The sequence below is a fragment of the Nerophis ophidion genome, linkage group LG14 (genome assembly GCF_033978795.1).
Source record: "Nerophis ophidion isolate RoL-2023_Sa linkage group LG14, RoL_Noph_v1.0, whole genome shotgun sequence".
Lineage (NCBI taxonomy): Eukaryota > Metazoa > Chordata > Actinopteri > Syngnathiformes > Syngnathidae > Nerophis > Nerophis ophidion.
In genome coordinates, this window is record NC_084624.1 from 17,566,478 (window position 1) to 17,580,452 (window position 13,975).

The 13,975-nt window shown below is 39.2% G+C and overlaps 2 protein-coding genes across 4 annotated transcripts in view; one reads left to right on the plus strand and one right to left on the minus strand.

Annotated features, from left to right (window-relative positions):
- The window catches only part of tat (tyrosine aminotransferase), a 120,061-nt gene extending 108,186 nt beyond the window's left edge, over nucleotides 1-11,875 (minus strand). Inside the window, exon 1 of the mRNA XM_061920011.1 lies at nucleotides 11,809-11,875. The gene's annotated coding sequence lies outside the window, so the exon portion shown is untranslated. The remainder of the gene's footprint in view (nucleotides 1-11,808) is intronic.
- LOC133568223 (peptide deformylase, mitochondrial-like) overlaps nucleotides 5,392-13,975 on the plus strand; it is a 37,133-nt gene continuing 28,549 nt past the window's right edge. Inside the window, exons 1-4 of one of the 3 annotated variants that reach the window (XM_061920017.1) lie at nucleotides 5,399-5,522; nucleotides 6,728-6,783; nucleotides 11,790-12,390; nucleotides 12,460-12,634. In XM_061920017.1, the coding sequence (XP_061776001.1) occupies nucleotides 11,829-12,390; nucleotides 12,460-12,617 (720 nt within the window). In that variant the 5' untranslated portion in view covers nucleotides 5,399-5,522; nucleotides 6,728-6,783; nucleotides 11,790-11,828 and the 3' untranslated portion in view covers nucleotides 12,618-12,634. Of the gene's footprint in view, nucleotides 5,523-6,727; nucleotides 6,784-11,789; nucleotides 12,391-12,459; nucleotides 12,762-13,975 lie in introns of those variants that run through there. The other 2 variants (XM_061920015.1, XM_061920016.1) reach the window with 2 other exon arrangements.

Sequence of the window (13,975 nt, forward strand, 5' to 3'; positions counted from 1 at the left end):
TTCCCAACTCGTATGGAAACGGGGTTTGTAGCTCTCTTATTAGTGACTGGGAGCAGCCACTAATCAGAGGCAGGTGACAAAAATCCGCACCCATGGCAACAAAGAAAACAAACAAGGGTGCTCAAACAGAACTAATCACCAACTAAAATACCAAGTATCAACGGATCATGACAGAAAAGTAACCTTGTGCTTTTTAAAAACAGAGCCCAGGGGAAGCCTGTATAAAGAAAAGAGGACATACGCCAAAATTTAACCGTGGGGTACACCACAGGACCAATGTTGTTTTTGACAACCATCTTACATTTAGTCTTAGTCTAAGTCTTTTGGACTAAAATGCTTATTAGTTTTAGTCACATTTTAGTCACTTTTATATGTGATAGTTTTAGTCCAGTTTTAGTCAACGATAACTCAAAAGGGTTTTAGTCTAGTTTTAGTCGATGAAAAGTCAAAAAGGTTTTAGTCTAGTTTTAGTCCAAAAAAAAAAGAATAAAAAGTATAAGTATATAAGTATAGTCTTTTAACAAATTAATTTAGGTCAGTAGGTATTGGAGATTGCTGTTGGGCAGTGTCACACATAAGTAGTGAAAATAGCAGCAGATCTATAAGTTCAACCCATTGTAAGCTTTCAGATCTGCTATTTTCACAAATAATAACAACAAAGGAATGGTTTTAGACACATAAGGTTTCCACCCAACAGCAAATTTCTGATCCAAGGATTGTGTATCACGCACAGATAAAGTGGTAAAAGGGGAATCAAAGTTCATTACTCCAAAAAAAAAAAAAACAAAAAAAAAAAACATTCTACTTCAGCAAATGTGGCTTTATTTCTCAGAATTTGTTAAAGTACAATGAACATAAACATGCCCAAAATATGAGTGATGGATGAGGAACACATGCTCAACTTGGCCCTGTCTGCCAGTGCAATTACAACAGATATCATACAACCCCACTCTATCTTTAATTTGTGCAAACCATGTAATAAAAATAATCAATTAATTCCTGAGGTACAGTGAGGTAGGTTGTAAGTTATACCAGAGAGGTATACTGTACATACTTGAAAGTATGAAACAAACATGTTCTTAAGTTTTTGGAACAAAATAGACCACCCTGTGAATACTGTAAACACTAGTAAATTCAATAAATAAAAACAACAACAACAGTGTTTAATATGAATTAGAGGAGGGCCTGTCTCATAACAAGAAGTAACTTAATATCACAATCACATATCTGTATCTGTACTAATAAAGCTAGCAAACTCTACATATAACAGTAACTCGACCTGTTTAACATATAATGCAGGGGAAGGGAACCTATGGCTCGTGAGCCAGATTTGGCTCTTTTGATGACTGCATCTGGCTCTCAGGTAAATCTTAACTGACATTGCCTGACACGATAAGAAATGAATAATTCCACTTGTAATCACAGTGTTAAAAATAATGTTCAAAATATAAAACCTTCTCATGCAGTTTTAATCCATTCATCCGTTTTCTACTGCACCTGTTCAAGAAGTTGCGTTAATGGTAAGAAGTTATTTATTTATTATTGGTTAGTGTGGGGCTTGCCCTCCTAGGGGTTCTTCAGAACACCAAGAATCCTGTTTCAGGGTTACAATATTGTTTTTTTTTTTAATAAGTCTCTCAGTTGCTTTGCATTAATTGTCTTCTTCTCTTTCGTTCTCGCTCGCACTCTGGCACCAGCCCCAACCCCGTCTCTCCTCCTGGCTGCTGCTTATAATAGAGCGACAGGTGATTAGATAACAAGGCCCAGATGGGCAATCTACGCACCTGTCGCTGATTTCAATGCCAGTCGTGACACACCCCAGTTTGCTGCAGGCCCGCAGGCCACGCCCCCTCCTCAGCTTCAGAATAACAATGTTAATACAAAGAAAAAGATACTTTTTATCCTCTAGAAATGATGGTCTTACTTAAAAATGCACACGTTTAGTTGTGTTCAGTGTTAAAAAAAATATTATATGGCTCTTACGGAGAAACTTTTTAAAATATTTAGCTTTTTGGCTGTCTCAGCCAAAAAGGTTCTCGACCCCTGGTATAATGCATATGTCCTTCTTGACTGCACTTAAATGTAGAATATATGTAGAATATATTTATATTATTGATATATTATATATTTTTTATATAGTATATGTTATATATTATTTATTATTATTATTGTCTATTGTGAGCGAACTGTGGTGCTGAATTTCCCCCAGGGATCAATAATGTACTTTCTATTCTATTCTATTCTATTCTATTCTATTCTATTTTAGTGCTTTTATGTGATATATTTAAGTACTTCTTTTAGGTATAATAACTATTGTAGAATTGTATTCATCCTGCTGTATGAAAATGTACATGTGACACTGCTTTGCGCTATTTTTTAAAAAAAATTTTTTGTCTGAACAGCACTGGTCAAACTGGGGTTGTTTTTAATGTGCTATATAAATGATTGAACTGAACCGAACACATGATTAAGATCTATAAAATGTGTGGAATGCGCTTTATTGTGAATTACACAAATAAGTCTCAAAAAGCACCAATATGGTAAGATAATACATGAAATGTCAGGTTTTTAAAAAAAAAAAAGAAAACCTTCCCTTATATCTCTAATTCTAATAGCACTGGAAGCCCATTGATACATAATAGAAATAGTTTTCCTTTAACTTAAAGTGCCTGGTATAGAGCAAATCCTTGGCTTGAATACTCGATAATCAAAGACTGCTCCTACTGCTTTGAGTGTAGACATTTCTCATTGCCTAATTCATCAGACTTTGCCTCGGAGTCAGGCTTCTCCAACTGGAAAAAAGCGTTGTCATGATAAATTCATTGAAAAGAGGCTGGATGCATGTGGCAATGCAAAATACACGAGCCACCAAATTCAAAACGAAATCCTACAGAGTTTAGCTGACATGGTACAGACCGAAATTATCAAAGAAGTAAAAGAAAATGAAGTGTTCAGTGTGAATGCAGACGAGACAAAAGACCTAAAAAAAAGGAACAAATGTCTATAGTTAAAAGGTATTATTACAACGGTGCCATCCATGAAAGTTTCCTGTGCTTCCAGGCAGCTGAAAGCCTTGATGCAGCAGGTCTCAGTAAAATGATTGTCAGTTGTCTAGAAAGGCATGGTCTGGACTACAGAAATAACCTTGGAGGACAAGGGTACGACGGTGCATCCGTCATGAGCGTCAAACAATCTGGAGTATCTGCAAGAATTCAAAGCAATGCTAGATTTGCATTTTACGTTCGCTGTAATGCACATTGCTTGAATTTAGTTCTTGTTGATGCTACATAAGCATCAACAAGAACTAACTTTTTTATCACTCTGTCGTTTTTTTAAGCTTTTTGTTGCTGACTTCCATTAAATTGAGGGACTTTTTTCATGTTTCTTAACCGGGTGTTGATCCAGGGCCGGTGGGCCTTCTGTAAGCGACACCCTCCTTGACACTCTGTCATATTTTCAGCTTTTTGTTGCTGAAAATATGACTACAAAGGAAAATATGCTACAAAAGCATCAACAAGAACTTACTTTTTTACACTTCTGCAGCAGCTGTATAACTTTGTGTCTGGCTCGTATGTGCATCTGAAGTGGCTTGCAGTTCAGAAAGAGCTCTATCCATCGCAGCAGCCCAGGGAGCTACAGACACAAGGTGGGCGTGCAGTTCCATAGTGTGCCGTAAACTGAGGGACCGGCTTCCAGCAGTTCTGAGGCTGTTGCAGGATCTCAGGACGTGGAGAAAGGTCAGTAGAGGCGAGGGGTCTTCTTTCTCAGATAGATCTACAGTTCATTGGGCTTTTGGTTACCTTTTGTAAAGTGCTTGGTGATGCCAAAAGTCTTTCTGACATGCTCCAGTCCAGCACTCTTGATCTAGCAAGGTTTGTGGATCTAGCAGGTGCCCTTACAGACACTTTCCAGGACTACAGAACTGAGAATTACTTTGATGAACTATGGAAAGAGGTTGAGGAGCTTGCTGAGCAGTGCAAAATCGGTGTACAAACACAATCTAAAAGACATCCTAGAATAAGCTCAAGATTTCTTGACTCACTGGTGATGAGCACTGCAGGACAGAGAAACTGTGATGATGAAGGCTTCCCCAGATCACTCTTTCATCAAGTGATTGACTGTCTCATAACTGAGCTGAAGAGGCGTTTTTTAAAGAAAAGTTGTGAGATCATGCAAGGTGTGCAGTCCCTGAACCCAAAGAGTGCAACTTTCTTAAATGAGGAGCCTCTGTTTGCATTTGCACAGACCTTTGAGTCTGACCTCAGTGACCTCAGACATGAAGTTTATCAAACCGAGCGACTTCTTGAGAGAAGAGTGAAAAGTGGATTAGACAGACCATCTACTTTGCTTGATTTTATTGCGTTTCTTGAGCCTTACAAAGAGGTTTTCCATGAGATATTCAGACTTTGCAAAATTGCTGTTGTTACTCCAGTCAGCACTGCTTCCTGTGAGAGAACCGTCTCTGCTTTAAAACTGATTAAAACTCTTCTCAGAACCACAATGGCTGATGACAGGTTAAGTCACCTTGGAACTTTCAGTATTGAGTCAAGGAGAGCACGTGCCCTCAACATGGATGACTTTTTGAAACATTTTGCGGCTTCTCACCATAACCGAAGGATTATGCTTTTCTCAACCTTTTCTGAGTGAGAGAGAGAGAGAGAGAGAACTATGAACGTGTTGGTGCATTTTCACCATCTTTGTAAAAAATAGTTGTTATTATTACTTATTAGTTCTTGAAAAATTGTTGCCAAGTTGTGTTTTACATTTTCTGCATTGTTAATAAACTGCAAATTATATATACATAAATCTAATCTCCTGTGTGCTTAACATTTGAAACTCCGATTGCAATTGATAAGTCAAGAAAAAAAATCATTGTTATAGTCTGTGGACCCCCTGAAATAGCCTTGGCCACCCCCTGGCCACCCCAAGGATATAAGTCTAGCTCCGCCACTGGCGCCAGGGGGTTGTAAACTCAATAAAGTAATTAAAATAGAAAGCAAAATATATATATGTAACAAAGTGTAAAGCCATAGGCTCACACAAGTTCAGGAAATAATCCAAATTTGGAGCACAGCGTCATACTTTTCACAGCTTTTTGGTTGTCAGAGGTAGAAAGCGTTTTAAAGTAAAGTTCTAATTTTTTTTTAAAGGCACAAAAAACTCGTCGGGTATCGAGAAACTTACATTTATAAATATAATAATGAGGTTGCAAAAGTAAAATTATCAGCACATACACTTTTCAAGAGTATCGCTTTGTACAGTTTTCTACTTCCTTTTGGCCTAGTTGTCGTCAAAATAAGAGCTTTTCGTGGCACATTCCTAAACGGTTGACAGCAGAATGAACTTTTATTGTGAAGTCGAAGCTCCTTCAATGCTGACCCGGAACTATATATATATTGAATTCTGAAGGGTTTCAGGTCATACATTGTAGTAAAACAACACGAGTAAGAAATAAAATAAAAAAGTATTCCTGGTACTAGAGAACTTAATCAAGCGACAACAACAAAGAAACAACTGATAAGGTTCGTGTTGTCCGAACATTGTGTCACGACCCTGGTTTTTAATGCGTTCTTAAATGGAAATTTAAGCTTAAATCCGGGTATTATGAGTTCACTGCTGTGAAGAAAGGTTCAAACGCCATAAGACAATTGAGGAAATAAATCATTCTTTATTTGATATTATGAAATCAAATTGGAGACAGTTATTCTTGATATTTCTAACAGTGAGTGGGAACTAAAAAAAAAACGAGTACCTGCTTGTCCTACAAGCAGCAGCCAAAACTGTGAAGTAATGGACGACATTGAACTACAAACCCCAAAACCAGTGAAGTTGGCACATTGTGAAAATCGTAAATAAAAACAGAATACAATGATTTGTAAATCCTTTTCAATCTATATTCAATTGAATAGACTGCAAATAAAATATATTTAATGTTCGAACTGGTAAGCTTTTGTTATTTTTTGCTATTAGCTCATTTTGTATTTGATGCCTGCAACATGTTTTAATAAAAGCTGGCACAAATGGCAAAAAAGACATATAGTTGAGGAATGCTCATCAAACACTTCAGGTGAACAGGCTCATTGGGAACAGGTGGGTGCCATGATAGGGTATAAAAGCAGCTTCGATGAAATGATCAGTCATTCAGAAACAAGGATGGGGCGAGGGTCACTACTTTGTGAACAAATGTGTGAGAAAATTGTCGGAACGGTTTAAAAGCCTACTGAAATGAGATTTTCTTATTCAAACGGGGTTAGCAGGTCCATTCTTTGTGTCATACTTGATCATTTCGCGATATTGCCATATTTTTGCTGAAAGGATTTAGTAGAGAACATCGACGATAAAGTTCGCAACTTTTGGTTCTGAAAAAAAAGCCTCGCCTTTACCGGAAGTGGCAGACGATGACGTCACCAGGGTGAGGGCTCCTCACGTCCTCACATTGTTTATAATGGGAGCCTCCAACAAAAAGAGATATTCGGACAGAGAAAACGACAATTTCACCATTAATTTGAGCGAGGATGAAAGATTAGTGGCTGAGGATATTGATAGCGAAGGACTAGAAGAAAAAAAAAAACGCGATTGCATTTGGACGGATTCAGATGTTTTTAGACACATTTACTAGGATGATTCTGGGAAATTCCTTATCTTTCTGTTGTGTTGCTAGTGTTTTAGTGAGATTAAATAGTACCTAATAGTCGGAGGGGTGTGTCCACGGGTGTCTTGACTCCAGTGTCTTTTGGAAGTCGACGGCAGCTTTATGGACGGCGCAAGCTGAGCAGATCTCCGGTAAGAAGCGAATTTTTACCACAATTTTCTCACCGAAACCTGCTGGTTGACATCCGGTCGGGATCCATGTCCGGATCCTGACCGCTCTGATCCATAGTAAAGTTTCACCTCCGGGAATTTTAAACAAGGAATCACAGTGAGTTTGTGTAGCTAAAGGCTAAAGCTTCCCAACCCCATCTTTCTACTTTGACTTTTCCAATATTAATTGAACAAATTGCAAAAGATTCAGCAACACAGATTTCCAAAAGACTGTGTAATTATGTGGTTAAAGCAGACGACTTTTAGCTGTGTGTGTGTGCAGCGCTCATATTTCCTAACAGTCCGTGACGTCACGCGTACACGTCATCATTCCGCGACGTTTTCAAGAAGAAACTCCCGGGAAATTTAAAATTGCAATTTAGTAAACTAAAAAGTCCGTATTGGCATGTGTTGCAATGTTAATATTTCATCATTGATATATAAACTATCAGACTGCGTGGTGGGTAGTAGTGGGTTTCAGTAGGCCTTTAAGAACAAAATTTCTCAATGAGCTATTGCAAGGAATTTAGGGATTTTACCATCAACGGTCCGTAATATCATCAAAAGTTTCAGAGAAACTGTAGAAACCAACATTGAATGCCCGATTCCTCAGGCAGTACTGCATCAAAAAGCGACATCAGTGTGTGAAGGATATCACCACATGGGCTCAGGAACACTTCCGAAAACCTTCGCTAGTAACTACAATTTGTCACTACATTTGTGAGTGCAAGTTAAAACTCTGTTATGCAAAGCGAAAGCCATTAATCAACAACACCCAGAAACACCGCCACTTTCGCTGGGCCCGAGCTCCTCTAAGATGGACGGATGCCAAGCGGACCAGTGTTCTGTGGTCTGACGAGTCCACATTTCAAATTATTTTTGGAAACTGTGAATGTCGTGTCCAGGGAGGAAAAGAACCATGCAGACTGTTATAGGCGCAAAGTTGAAAAGCCAGCATCTGTGACGGTATGGGGGTGTATTAGTGCCCATGGCATGGGTAACTTACACATGAAGGCGCCATTAATGCTGAAAGGATGGAATTTAAGTTTATCGATTGGATTAAGTTTGTTGTCGTTTGGATCTAGTGGCATTTTAAAAACAATTTTTAATTTCTATCCAGATTCAGAACTGGCTGCAAGTCTAAAAACCTCACATTTTCAATGCAGCATTGGGCGCTTTATGAGTTGTCGAATCTCCCTGGCGTCCCAAAACAGTCATGTGATACAACTTGGCTTCACTTGTCGTCATTTCTATCTCCTCCCCCTAAATGAAGCAAGCTTCGATAAGCGCTTCGCGGAACCTGGGACGTAGATTACCATAGTAACGAGTAGGGTTGTACAGTATACGGGTATTAGTAATCTACCGCAATACTAATGAATCATATTCGGTACCATACCACTTTTGAAAAGTATGGGTCCGCCACACCCTAAGATTTTTTTCTTAAACTAAAGCCAATAATGCAATTTTTTCTGTACCCATTTATTTAGAAAAGTATCAAAAAGTACCGAAAAATATCAAAATAATATTGGTATCAGGACAACACTTGTCCCTAAAATATTCACGTAAAAGCGCAGATTTCAACCATTGAAATATGTAATACAGTACATATGGCTGGGCGATATGGCCTTTTTTTAATATCTCCATATTTTTAGGCCATATCGCGATACACAATATATATCTCTATTTTGCCTTGGCCTTGAATTAACACAGCAGTATGATGAGTCTATGTGTCTACTTTAAAACATTCTTGGTCATACTGCATTAATATATGCTCATTTTAAACTTTCATGCAGAGAAGGAAATCACAACTACCGTATTTCCTTGAATTGCCGCCGAGGCGCTAATTAATTTAAAACCTCTTCTCACTCCTGCGCTTACCGAAGGCATGCGGTAAAAGTAAGCATGCGCTAATTATTTTAAAACCTCTTCTCACTCTGGCACTTACCAAAGGTATGCAGTAAAAAATTGAGTGTGATGTAAGCTTGGACCTTAAATCCTACTGAATAGCTCTTAATCTTGTTCCCTTTATGCGATTTCAAATTACCGGTATTGAAATCAGCCTCCCCCATTTTGAAAATGATGACAGGGGAAGTGTCACTCGTGACGTCACAAGTTTGACCAGGCGGTAATACTAAGCATGCGCTAATTATTTTGGGAAGCGAGTTTGACCCGGCAGTAATTCAAGGCAGGCGCATACTATATGCCCTGCAACAATTCAAGGAAATAGGCTAAGTCAATTGACCAAAACTGTATTTATTAAACAGTTATCAAGCAGTGGCACAAACATTCATGTCATTTCCAAAACAGAAAGTCCAAGATTCTCAGACATTTTAAGTGTCAAAAAAATGAGCTGCATAATAGCAAATCAAATAGTGTTCGTCCTTCGCTATGTGGTAGGTTACTACGGACGTTATTGAATTCTGTTGTTGTCTATTTTTTTCATACGATGTTGATCTGGAAATGTTTGCATTAGCATTTGGATGGTGTGGGCATGTGGCACCGGACTAAGCACTCTTCATTCTCTAGCAGGTGACTTTTCAAATGATGCTACATATTAGCAGTAATGCTACTTTTTGTAGCAACGCTATTGTCCCACACTTGACAAATTACGGTTGTCTGTTCGACATATTCCCACTTGAAGCCAAACCACCGCCAGACGATGGACCCCCTGCTGTTTTTCTTGGGAATTAATTCTTCCTTCATTTGCACTTTCTCTCTCGCGTATCAACACTCGCACGGCCCCGCTAGCATCACAGCTAACGTTACCCATGCTGCTACCTCTCTGCTCCGCGAGGGCGTATACTTATGTGACGTATGACGTGACAGCATGTGACGTATGTAAGAAGGTGCGCTTGTCTGTGAGAAGGAGAGACAGGAAAGATGCGAGACGAACCTATAGTGTAATGCCCGCAACTAAAAGCAACTGCGTGAGAACGTATACTACTCGAATGTCACGATATACCTAGGGATGTAACGGTACGTGTATTTGTATTGAACCGTTTCGGTACGGGGGTTTCGGTCCGGTTCGGAGGTGTGTCGAACGAGTTTGTAAACTAAAGTCTTAACAAGCTGCTCTGCTTTCTGCCTCTGTCTGAGCACCCAGCATTGTCCCGCCCACACAAGCATCTGATTGGTTACATACAGAGCCAATCAACAGTGCGTATTCAGAGCAATGTAACAGCCAATCAGCAGTGCGTATTCAGAACGCATGTTGTCAATGGTTCAGCGTCGAGCAGATACTTAGCAGCGGACATCGTACTCTCCCCAAATTATAAAAAACACTTCCCAGTCACAACTTTGTGACTATCATCACTATAAGCCCGTTGACCTTCTAAACTGCAGCTCAGCTCGCTCGCAGTTCTGGCTTGAGGTGAAGGCTAATTAGCTTTTAGCGTAATGTTAGCTCATTTTGTTGTGTGCGTGTGGGTGTGTGTGTGTGTGTGTGTGTGTGTGTGTGTGTGTGTGTGTGTGTGTGTGTGTGTGTGGGTGTGTGTGTGTGTGTGTGTGTGTGTGTGTTAGGGGTAGCAAAGCCCTGTCTGTTATTTCACATGAACTAACATGAACTCCATGGTGTCCAGGGATGAATAGACTCTCCTATTGCTATTGTACTATTTTTTCAGCTATAGTTATATTAATCATTAGTAATGTAGCAGCCTAGTTTTGAATGGCAGGGTCCCTGCTATCACATGTTGAAAAAAATATAACATTTACATAATAAAAGTCAACTACAGGCTTCCCAAATGCTGTAAGTTGAAACTGTTTAATGTTGCACTTTTTATATGTAGAAGAAAGGTTTTGTCATTTTATTTAATCAAAGCAACAACTTGAGGCAGTTTAATGTGGATTAACGTGGGCAGAATTATTATAGTGTTCCCAATGTTAAAAGGATAAAGCCATTGTTTACAAATTTGGTGAATGAAAAAACTAAAAATTTATATTTTGTTGTTTTCTTACTGTACCGAAAATGAACCAAACCAAGGTACGTACCGAACTGAAATTTTTGTGTACCGTTACTTCTCTAGATATACTGTATTTTCCAGAGTATAAGTCGCTCTGGAGTATAAGTCGCACCTGCCGAAAATGCATAATAAAGAAGGAAAAAAACATATATAAGTCGCACTGGAGTATAAGTCGCATTTTTGGGGAAATTTATTTGATAAAACCCAACACCAAAAATAGACATTTGAAAGGCAATTCTAAATACATAAAGAATAGTGAACAACAGGCTAAATAAGTGTACGTTATATGACGCATAAATAACCAGCTGAGAAGGTGCCTGGTATGTTAACGTAACATATTATGGTAAGAGTCATTCAAATAACTATAACATATAGAACATGCTATATGTTTGCCAAACAATCTGTCACCCCTAATCGTTAAATCCCATGAAATCTTATACGTCTAGTCCCTTATGTGTATAAGCTAAATAATATTTTTCCTGAGTATAAGTCGCACCCCTGGCCAAACTATGAAGAAAAACTGCGACTTATAGTCCGAAAAATACAGTAGTCATTTTCTATATCGCACAGAGACAAACCCGCGATATCTCGTGTATATGGATGTATCGCCCAGCCTTAATAGTTCAAGACTTATGGTAATTTGAAAACATCACTGCACATCATAATGGCAGCTACACTTTCCATCTTAAAGATCTAAAAAAAAATATTTGGGAATATCCGGCGGGCCAGATTAAAAGGCTTAACAGGCCGCATGTGGCCAGGTCTGCTCCAGAGTACAAGTCGCACCCCCGGCCAAACTATGAACAAAAACTGCGATTTATAATCCGAAAAATACGGTAATTTGGCAGTAAATCGAGATTTATTTCATACACTTGTATTCATATATTATCTGCTGTTTACAAGCAGCCTTTTGAGGGCAGCCATAACTGCGACGTGGGCTTCAATGAAAATAAGCCTCATGTAATTAAACCCACCTACACTAAATCACTAAAGCGTTTTTTAACCCAGCTTTATTTGTCCTTCCTGCAGAATTGGTTCTTTCCCTTACCTTCTGGCTGCAGCTCTACAATGTCCAGATCCCGTTTGCCCCTGCTTCAACTGTCCCGCCTCGCATGGAGACTCCGTACATTCCCTCCCACTGCGTCACGCGTACCTGCTGAAACCTGCGCCTACAGCAGCAACGTCAAGGTGCGCTCCTACTTTCAGTACATGAAACGCAAGCTGATAGCCCCTCCCAGTCCTCCGTACCACCACGTGTGTCAGGTAGGTGATCCGGTGCTGCGTTCAAGAGCCGCGGCTGTTGACCCTGCTGAGATCAGAGGTCCTGATGTTCAGGAAGTCATCAACACTCTAGTCAAGGTCCTACGTAAATTTGAGTGTGTTGGACTGAGTGCCCCTCAGATCGGGATACCGCTTCGAATCCTGGCTTTGGAGTATCCTCAAAAGTTGCTGCTCGAAGGTTTGCCCGCCTCAAGAAAAGTTCGGGATATTTCTGTTCAGCCACTGAGAATATTTATCAACCCCGAGCTGAGGGTGCTGGACAGAAACAAAGTTATCTTCCAAGAGGCCTGCGAGAGCATCTCGGGCTTTTCTGCCGCAGTTCCCCGCTATCTGTCTGTGGAAGTATCAGGTAAGTGTTTTGAGATCCATTTAGATCTCTCCACCAACACCCGACTGACCACACGTTGCACATTTCAAGGTCTGAACGAGAACGGAGAAGCTGTGACTTGGCAGGCCACGGGATGGCCTGCTCGAATCCTACAGCATGAAATGGACCACTTGGATGGCGTACTCTACATCGACCGCATGGACAGCAAGACTTTCTTAAACATCAACTGGCATGAACACAATGAATGAAAAAGCTTTCGGAGACTGTGAGTGAGGGACACAAAAAAAAACGCACAACGACTTTTCTGAAACTATTCACCTGGATTTTTTTCCATTTTTGCACCACTGTTCTTACACCTCTAATCTACTAAAATGAGTACCGTATTTTTCGGACTCTAAGTCTCAGTTTTTTTCATAGTTTGGCTGGGGGTGCGACATATACTCCGGAGCAACTTACGTGTGAAATTATTAACACATTACCTTAAAATATCAAATAATATTATTTATTTCATTCGCGGAAGAGACGAAGAAAATATCAGCAATCGTCACACACACGTCAACCAATAAGATTTCGGCAGGGGAGGGTCATGGCAGAAGTGCATTGTGGGCCATGGGATGCTAACGGCTATATGCTACTGCCGTAGCTATTAAAATTGATTATTTCATCGTTGGCGGTAACTTATAAAAACTGAGAAGGGCTGAACAAAAATGGCACCAAAAAGGAAATCATGTACTGCAGATTACAAGATGGACGTAGTGAAATAAGCAGCAGAAAACGACAAGAAGAGTTGGCAGAGTTGTTTAGAAGCGACATCGAGGAAGAAGATTTCATCAGATTTATCGATAAGGAGTGATAGATTGTTTGGTAAATGTATAGCATGTTCTATATGTTATAGTTATTTCAATGACTCTTACCATAATATGTTACGTTAACATACCAGGCACCTTCTCAGTTGGTTATTTATGCCTCATATAACGTACACTTATTCAGCCTGTTGTTCACTATTCTTTATTTATTTTAAATTGCCTTTCAAATGTCTATTCTTGGTGTTGGATTTTATCAAATAAATTTCCCCCAAAAATGCGACTTATACTCCAGTGCGACATATATATATATATATATATATATATATATATATATATATATATATATATATATATATATATACATATATATGTTTTTTTCCTTCTTTATTATGCATTTTCGGCCGGTGCGACGTACAAACCCCGTTTCCATATGAGTTGGGAAATTGTGTTAGATGTAAATATAAACGGAATACAATGATTTGCAAATCCTTTTCAACCCATATTCAGTTGAATATGCTACAAAGACAACAAATTTGATGTTCAAACTGATAAACATTTGTTTTTTTGCAAATAATAATTAACTTTAGAATTTGATGCCAGCAACATGTGACAAAGAAGTTGGGAAAGGTGGCAATAAATACTGATAAAGTTGAGGAATGCTCATCCAACACTTATTTGGAACATCCCACAGGTGTGCAGGCTAATTGGGAACAGGTGGGTGCCATGATTGGGTATAAAAGCAGCTTCCATGAAATGCTGAGTAATTCACAAACAAGGATAGGGCAAGGGTCACCAATTTG